The 8,918-nt window shown below is 54.9% G+C and overlaps 1 protein-coding gene across 3 annotated transcripts; it reads left to right on the forward strand.

Moving 5' to 3' along the window:
• Window positions 1–33: 33 nt before the first annotated feature.
• Window positions 34–4,816, forward strand: UBE2C (ubiquitin conjugating enzyme E2 C). Of its 3 annotated transcripts, XM_028122000.2 has the most exons (7): window positions 34–256; window positions 830–979; window positions 1,538–1,565; window positions 2,344–2,430; window positions 3,705–3,909; window positions 4,019–4,078; window positions 4,586–4,816. In XM_028122000.2, exons 1-7 carry the CDS (start codon window positions 231–233, stop codon window positions 4,642–4,644), a joined length of 615 nt encoding a protein of 204 aa, XP_027977801.1. In that variant the 5' UTR covers window positions 34–230; the 3' UTR covers window positions 4,645–4,816. The 3 variants fall into 3 exon arrangements, with proteins under 3 accessions (XP_027977801.1, XP_027977802.1, XP_027977803.1); XM_028122001.2 differs by having other exon boundaries at window positions 34–979; XM_028122002.2 differs by lacking the exon at window positions 2,344–2,430.
• The last annotated feature ends 4,102 nt before the right edge of the window (window positions 4,817–8,918 follow it).

Raw genomic sequence — 8,918 nt, forward strand, 5'->3', positions numbered from 1 at the left:
AGACGTGAGTGTAGGAAAAAAGGACCAGGTACCCCTCCCCCATCGCAGGTCGGACCCAGTAAGGTCCCACTGCCCCGTGCCTATCTGCTTTATGAGACAAAGCTGGGAACACCGTGTACCCTGCAAACCTTCCCTGTTTCTTATCTCTTCATCCCCTAAGGTACAGAAGTGGCAGGACCTGTTGGCTGGCACCATAGGGGTTGACGACAGACCGGAAGAAAAGTGCGGAGATGCTTTTATTGCCCCCGTCTTACAGGTGAAAATACTAAATGCCGTGTCCGGGGTCACACAGCAAACCGTGGGAGAGGCTGCTGTGGAAGCCTGTTTCCAACAGTCTCCTGCTCTGGCCGTCATACCCCTCCCATAAGGTCCCTACAGAGGTGTCGGGGACATTAAAATATGTGGAGGAGCAAGGGTTTCCCGGTTCAGGGAAGGGTACCGATGTCGCCAGACCGGAGACGTTCCCTCCTGGGAGTGGGGATCCCGGCTGAGCGCGCCGGGAGCTCGCTCTCGTAGCCAGTCCTGGGACCTGAAAGTGTTCATCCCACGTGGACTTTTTCTCGGCCCTTTAATGGTCGGCGTTTTCCAAAGGCCACCAATCCGCTGCAGATTCGTTAGTTAATGACAGCCTCTTCTGCCAATCGCCCTTCAGAAGCAGGTTTCCACCGCCCAATATTGGTGCGCTGGGGGGTGGGTCTAGCAGTTGCGCAGTGACACAGCGCTCTGGCGCGCCCCATTGGCTGGATCAAACCCAAGCGAGCCGCTGATTGGCCGGTGCTGCCGGAGGGTTACAATTCAAACGCGGGCGGGCGGGCCGCCGGCCCTGCAGTTGCAGTCGTGCTCTCCGAGTTCCTGTCTCTCTCCCCGCACCGCCCGGGATGGCCTCCCAGAACCGCGACCCAGCTGCCGCCAGCGTCGCCGCCGCCCGCAAAGGAGCCGAGCCCAGCGGGGGCGCCGCCCGGGGCCCCGTGGGCAAGAGGTGAGGAGTGTGGAGTAACACTGGCCGGGCCCGGCACGCCCTGGGCCTTGGGGTCCAGAGCTCGGACTTCCGGGCCCCCACCTCCTCCTGGAGTGGGTAGATGTGCGGGGGCAGGAGGGCACGCCGGGAGCTCGGGCTGCCCTTAGAGGGCCCCCCGAAGGAGGACAGAAGGGGGAGGTACGCCGCCATGATCCTCCGCGGGTGAGCCAAGATGAAAGTGTGCCTGGGACCTTCGGTGGCTCGGCGAGGTAGGGAGGGGGAGTGGGGACGGAAGCGGGGAGAAACTGGGATCCGGCACAGGGAGAGAGACGTCAGAGAAGCCGAGGGGCTTAAGAACGAGGCAGAACCGTCCTGCCGGAACCTGGAATTAGGAAGGGTAAGGACTCCCTGGGACTCTTCGGTGGAAATGGGAGTGAGTGTGCCGCAGCTGAGTCTGGCCTCAGGGTAGGGGAAGCCTCCATGACAGCTCCCCCAGAGATTCTGGGGTGAGGGAAGAAGCACCGCGTGGAGCCCTGGCCCATCCAGACTCCGGGGTGACTCCCAACGCTTATGTTGCAGGCTACAGCAGGAGCTGATGACCCTCATGGTGAGTGACTACCTGCCCAGACCCCCAGGCCAATTGATCCACCCTCCACCTCCCCACTCACTTATCAGTAGCCTCCTTTCCTACATCGGGCTCTTTGCTAGACACAGCACAGGGGATAAAAAGATGAGTCCGCTTTCCTCTTCTGGGAAGAAGTTAATAGACCCCGCCTACACCTTTCTTTCCAGCAGTGTCTACTCCAGATCCCTCCCACCACCACCACCACCACCATGAAGTTCCCTCTAAAATACAGTTCCCTGAAGCCATGCAAGGCCTTCTTCTCTCTATGCTGCCTGGCCCTACTGCCCTGCCCTGAGATTTAACCACACCCAACCCCCCCCCCTTACTATTCTTAGGGAAGACGCCTGTCGTACTTTTCAAGTAATTTTTCCTAGATGACCTTGTCTACTTTAACCCTGACTATCCAACTCAGATCCGTCAATGCCAATATTCCCTATCTCCCTAGTCTGTGAATGGTCTTGAGGCTTTTTATGTAACCAGCCCTAACTAGCATGTCGAACTGGATTCCCAGCATCCAACAAGATTGGGGGCACAGAGCTGCTTTGTGTTTTTTCTGCATAACCCTTCCCTCCTTAACACACCCCAGTGCTGCTCCCCAAAGGGGCAGGTTCAGCCCCAAGAATTGAGTCACTTCCTCAAAAAAGCCCATCAGTTTGAGCCAAATTTTGGATCAAAATTTGATGAGCTTAAGGGGACGGATTTCACCTACTGACCCCCAAAAGTGTACTGTGCAGCCCAGCAGATGTTGTTTCTTCCCCAGATGTCTGGTGACAAAGGCATCTCTGCCTTCCCTGAATCCGACAACCTTTTCAAATGGGTGGGGACCATCCATGGGGCAGCAGGCACAGTAAGTGCAGGGTGAGGTAGGTGAGTGTGACTTTGCGGGGTCTGGGGGCGGGGCTGGGGTGAAAACCAAGTGCAGGTCGCGAGCTTCGAGCCTGGCTCAACACGTGCCTGGCTCAACACGTGCCTGTCCTGTTCTGGTGCTCTGAGCCCGGGGCCCTTGTCTCTCCCTCTGTCCAGGAAGACATTGGGTTGAAAGCAGGGCTGTCCATCTCAGATGCCTATAGGGGCCCGAACAGAAAGAAGGAGGGAGGGTACGTGAGGACTTTGGCCAGTGGGAGGGCACCAGTCTCAAGGTGGCAGCTTCCCATTGCTGCATATCTGGTTAAAGATGAGTCAGAAATCCAGGGGCGCCTGGCTGGCACAGTCAGTGAACGTGCAACTCTTGATCTCGGGGTTAAACATTCAGGCCCCATGTTGGGTGTAGAGATTACTGAAAAACGAAACCTTTTTAAAAAAACAAATTCAGGGGCGCCTGGGTGGCTCAGTCGTTAAGCGTCTGCCTTCGGCTCGGGTCTGGGATCTCAGGGTCCTGGGATCGAGCCCCGCATCGGGCTCCCTGCTCGGCGGAAAGCCTGCTTCTCCCTCTCCCACTCCCCCTGCTTGTGTTCCCTCTCTCTCTCTCTTTCTCGCTGTGTCTCTCTCTGTCAAATAAATAAATAAAATCTTGAAGAAAAGTAAATAAATAAATAAAATAAAAATAAAAAAAATTCAGTGCGGCGCCTGAGTGGCTCAGTGGGTTAAGCGGCTGCCTTCGGCTCAGGCCGTGATTCCAGGGTCCTGGGATCGAGCCCCACATCGGGCTCCCTGCTCGGCGGGAAGCCTGCTTCTCCCTCTCCCACTCCCCCTGCTTGTGTTCCCTCCCTTGCTGTGTCTCTGTCAGATAAATAAATAAAATCTTTAATAGTAAAAAAAAAAAAAGGTAGCAGCACCTCAAGTGTCCATTCATGGACACAAAAGGGAATATTATTTTTAAAAAAAACAAAAACAAATTCAGGTGTATGTCTAAAATATCCTAATTTTTACATGTCAGCAGCTAATGTTGTGGCTGACTAAAGCACAGCTGTGGTAGTCCTCAGGATGCCAGTTTACACTGAAGGATCACTGATGTCCCTACCAGATAGGAGAGAAAGTACCACAGCCAGTGTAACACTTTGTCTTTTGTCAAGTCCCAGGCAAACTCAAAGGTCCTTACAAGCCCCTTACCGGGGCTTGGGTTGGGATATGAGGCTCAGGGTGGGAGGCTCACTGCCCCCCGCTCTGTTTCTCCAATGCCAGGTTTATGAAGACCTGAGGTATAAGCTCTCGCTGGAGTTCCCCAGTGGCTACCCTTACAACGCGCCCACGGTGAAGTTCCTCACACCCTGCTACCACCCCAACGTGGACACCCAGGGAAATATCTGCCTGGACATCCTGAAGGACAAGTGGTCTGCCCTGTATGATGTCAGGACCATCCTGCTGTCCATCCAGAGCCTGCTAGGAGGTGACTTCTGAGACCAGCGCCTCCCCCCTGAGACTGGGAACCTGTCCGGACCGCCCCCACCCCCAGCTAGCCTCTTCTACTTAACCATTCTCTTTCTTCCCATCCACAGAACCAAACATTGATAGTCCTTTGAACACGCATGCTGCCGAGCTCTGGAAAAACCCCACAGGTGGGTCCTTCATCCTTCTCGGGCACCGGGTGATCCCTCCCCAATATTCAAAGGCTCCCTCAAACAGAAGGATCCTGGTGACTTGGGATCGTGTCCTGAGGACTGGGTTGGGGTGGGTGGTTAACCCAGATAACCCAGTTTCTACCTCTGCCTTGGTGTTTCTGATTTGCCTGTTTGCTGTAAAATCAGAAAGCTAACTTCCTACAGTAATGTAGGTTGAGGGACTTTTTAAGTAGAAAGCAAACTTTGTGTAAATGACTTGCTCACTAAGAACCCCAGTCACCTCCCCAGCATCCCTGGGAGCAGAACCCATCCAGGAGACCTGACCAGGCAGCCCGCAGCAGGAGAATCTATTGTGTCAGGAAATCCTCCCCAGCTCCCCAGACTGCTCCCACCTTTGTATCCTTGCCTGCCCCCTTGCCCCCTGTAACCCTCGTAACCTGATGTTACTGGGCCCCTTGTAACCTTGTCCCCACCACTCCCTGAGACCTGCCTGTTCTCTTCCAGCCTTTAAGAAGTATCTGCAAGAAACCTACTCGAAGCAGGTCTCCAGCCAAGATCCCTGACTGTCCAGCCTCTCTCTTTGTGTTGTCTTTTTATTTTCTCCTTAGATAGTCTTTCTCTTCATTTCTGTCTAGGACTCTGTATCTTAAGCTGTGGTGTCATTTTTGTTTTGTTTCTGTTTTTTAAATTAAGTCTCTGGTTGAGCCCTTGTGACAAATATATTAAATAAATACATTGGGTTTTTTTTTTACAAGTTGCCTTGTCGTTACCCCAGGGTTGGGAGGGCTCAGGGTGGGTGGAGTAGCATATCCCGGCTCTTGCCCTGCTCCTGTCCCCAAAGCCTGGAGGCAGCTGACAGGCTGAGTGGCTGAGCGAGGGGGTGACGAGGATTCCTTCCCTTGTGACCTTAGTCATTTCATGACTGCATCTGTTTCCACTTCTATAAGACGGTGTTACAGAATGCCTTTCTATCGAGTTGTGACGTGTACCAGGAATGGTGGTGGATGCTGGAGCTGTGCCAGCGGAATACAGATGAGGCTGAACCAGACCTTGGAGCAAAACAGCTGTAGCTGTAGAAAGAGTATATATGCACACCTGGGTGCACAGCAGGGGCTTGGGAGGTGAGGACCAGCCACCTACTCTCTCTGAGGGGGTGTTCTGGGCCTGAGACGGAGAAAGAAGGCGCTCACGTCACCCTACAGCAGGCTGAGGGTCTGGGAGACAGCCAGGGAACACCTCTTTCCTGCCACAGACCCCAGGACAGCTCGACTCAGCCCTTACCCCGGGCCCCCCCCAGGAATGGCTCCACACTCCCAGGGAGTACGTTTCACCTGCTCATCTCCACCAGTGAGTCCTCCGGCTGCTGCACCCACTGGCCCAGGCCCCCAGCCCCGAGGCCCTCTTGACACTGGGCTGCCACAGGCCCCTGGCGGGAAACTCCTCACCAGCAGGGGCACCAGCGGGGGCAGGCAGGGGAGAAGAGCAGGCTCGGGCGATGGCCCTGGTCCAGTCCCGCAAGATCTCCGGGGTAGACCGGCACAGCAGCCAGGTGCCCTCCAGCATGGCCTGGGGGGAGGGGAGGAGACAGTAGTGGAGGGCATCAGGAAGGTTCTCCCCTTCCTTTTGCTCCTGCCAGCCCAGGCTCCTTTACTGCCCTGTGCCCCCGCTGAGCAGCGGCAGGGGCGGCAGGGGCAGGCGGGGAAGAAGCGGCCTCGGCGGGTCTGGGATGGGATTTGGATGACCTCCCCGAGTCCGTCTCCTGTGCTCCTGTTAGCTCCCCCCTGGGGGCTTGGAGCAGTGCTGCCCAATCCAAGGTGCAGATAAATCTGCCGGGGGTCTACCTCAAATGCAAACTTGGATTCAGTCAGTCTGGGTGGGGCCTGAGGTCCTACATCTCTCTTGAAATTAAAGGTGTGAGCGGGTGTTCTCAAGGTTGTGGCCCTTTCACCTGGAACTTGGTAGAAATGCAGAGTCTTGGTCCCAACAAGCTCTCCAGGATTCTGATGCCCTCTCAACGTTGAAAACCCCTGGCTAGAGGATGTCTAGGAAGAGGGAGCTCAGAACCTGGCACTAGTGGTTCTTACTAGATGCTGGCCAAGGTGGGCGAACCTTTCTGCCTGCCTTAGGATGCCTCTCCACGTGGTCTTTGATCAAAGTGTTTGCCCCCCTCCCCAGGATGGCCACATGGCCTGCCTCGTGTCAGACCCAGGGACTGACTGTAGTTTAGAACCAAGCAGAGTGTTCCTTGGAATTAATTCCTGGCAGAAAGTAGAATTCTTTTACTAATAGGGTTGCTAAAAGGGGAGGGAGTCTGGGCAGCGGTGCAGACAGCTGCAGATGGAAGAAAGTCAAGCAGACACGAGTAGCTAGGAAATGGACGTGACACCGAGACGCCAGCCTCCAGCAGCGACGCCTTAGCATCCCAGTTTCATGAGCCAGTAAGTCCCTTTTTAGTTTAAGTCTGTTTGCTTTAGGTTTCAGTACTTGCAACAAAAAGAAGCCCAGTTCAGTAAGGATTAGAAGGTATCATTGTTCCCATTCACCCCATAAAATTACTGAGTGCCTACAAAGTAAAAGCCCTATGCTTGGGGCTGGGGATAAAGCAGGGGAAAGGACACGATCCTGTCCTCAGAGGCTGAAGTTCGGGGGGCAGATAAGCGTGTCAGCGGGGTAGAGTGAGTGCCATACAAAGGGGTGGTGTAGAGCTCAAACCCAGCAGTCCCCACACCACCCCCATGCTACTTGCCTACACTTAGACTTAACCTCTCTGTAAAAAGGAAATATTAGTAGCTACTTCATAGGCTAGATGGGCCTTGGAATAGTGCCTGGCGTATCGGGTAATAAATGTCAGCTGCTAGTCTCGCATGTTACAAGAGCTCAGAGGTGGGGTACCTAATGAAGACCAAGAGGGTCAAGGAGGACTTCCTGGAGAAGGAGATGGGGTATTGACTGCTGGCAAAGTAGCCTGGCAGTCAGTTCACCTAGGGTGTGTAAGGCCTTTCAGCTAAAGGCCTTTAATTAAAATGCAGGGCTTTACCTTGAGGCAGCTAATGCAGCCTGGAGTAGGGCAGGGATGTGATCAGATTTGGTTTCAGAAAGCCGCTTCTGGGGAATAAATGGCAGGGAGGTTAACTACTGTTCTCAGCAACGTGGTGAGCAATGGCGGGCGGCCTGAGCCACAACACCGGGTGGGCTCAGAGAGGGGACAGAAGGAAAGCAGCAGGGCAGAGTCAATTACAAGCGGCAAGGGGGCTCCAGAACCCCTGCCTTAGGCCCACCCCTCAGGGTACCATCTCTGAGATAAGGGAGCACTGGAGAACAAGGTGAGCGGGATTTATCAGCTTCGGGCAGGACCAGTCTCAAGTACTCAGGACACACAGGTAGAACTGTCAACAGGTACACGGGGGCCACGGTTAAGAGCCTTGCTCTGGTCTCCACCAAATGTCCGCGTGCCTGGCTACGTCAGCTCACTCTGCCTTGGTTTCCTCCACTGTAAAAGGGGGAGAACAGTATCCGACTGCCTCGAGGGTTGTGCGCACGCACGGGGCCTGCCTGCAAGGCCCAGGGCCCAGCACACAGGAAGCAGTCCTAGTGACGAGGACTGATCCCGGCTGGAGATACAAACTGGGGAACACGAATGGCTCGGCAAGGGGAGCGGAGAACACAAAGGACTTGGAGAGGGAGAACTGTGGCAAAGAACAACAGCGCAGCTCAATGTTTCACGGTGATAGTGATATGAATGATAGCCGTTATTAAGTGCTTAGTATGTGCCATGCTCTGTTCTAAGCACTCCGCACTGCACACACTAACTTGTTCTCACAACCCTGCAAGGTACGTACTGTCGTTATCCCCATTTTACAGCACAGGAAACCGAAGCACAGAATGGTTTGTCGCCAGCAATGAGGACTCAAACTCTAAAAGCGAGATCACCGGGCGCCTGGGGGGCTCAGTCGTTAAGCGTCTGCCTTCGGCTCAGGTCATGATCCCACCAGGGTCCTGGGATCGGGCTCCCTGCTCCGCGGGAGGCCTGCTTCTCCCTCTCCCACTCCCCCTGCTTGTGTTCCTGCTCTCGCGCGCGCTCTCTCTCTGTCTGTCAAGTTAATAAATAAAATCTTTTTTGAAAAATAAAAAAAACAAAAGCGAAATCAGCACTGCACTGCGTTAGCTTGGCCCTGATGCCTGCTCTAACTGACGGCGTGTGCAGAGCTCTGGAAGCCAGTGGGAGCAGAGATCAAGGGACAAGAGAGTATCTGAGCTGGGTTGAAAACTCTGCCAGGCTTATTAGAGGAGGAAGGGCATTCCAAGGAGGGAGAACAGCATGAGCAAAAGCCCAAAGGCTTGAAATCGCACCCCCGCTGTCCAGAGCAGGAGCGACAAATTGCCCAGTGTGGCTGGAACCTGAGACGGGAAGGAGGGGAAAGGAATTTGGACGTGATTCTAGAAGCAAAGGGAGCCTTGAAGGTCTTTCAACAGGGGAGCAGCCAGGTCAGATTTCTTTTAGCTAGTTCCTGCTAATGCGCCCTGTGTTGAGGGCATTGGCCGGAGCTGGAGGCAGGGATTCAGGGTGGAGACGATGACGTCAGAACTTCCTTCCCGGCTGTGTATCCCCCACCCTCCCGTCCCATCTCCTGTATGGAGCACCTAGAAACGCCCAGAAGAGATGAAGTAGAAAAAGTCAAGCAGGAATGAATGCTGCCCAGAACGGATGCTCACTTTCCCATCCCCAGCCCGGTAGCCTGCACCCAAGACTCCAGAAAGGAAGGACGGTGGGGAAGCAAAGGGGCCTCACCTCGGCCTCCCCCGCGTTCCCCCGCGTTCCAGCCGCCAGCCGCGCCCT

Source organism: Eumetopias jubatus, unplaced genomic scaffold, assembly GCF_037043125.1.
Source record: "Eumetopias jubatus isolate StellerSeaLion01/CBP00866 unplaced genomic scaffold, mEumJub1_p1.0 scaffold_9, whole genome shotgun sequence".
NCBI lineage: Eukaryota > Metazoa > Chordata > Mammalia > Carnivora > Otariidae > Eumetopias > Eumetopias jubatus.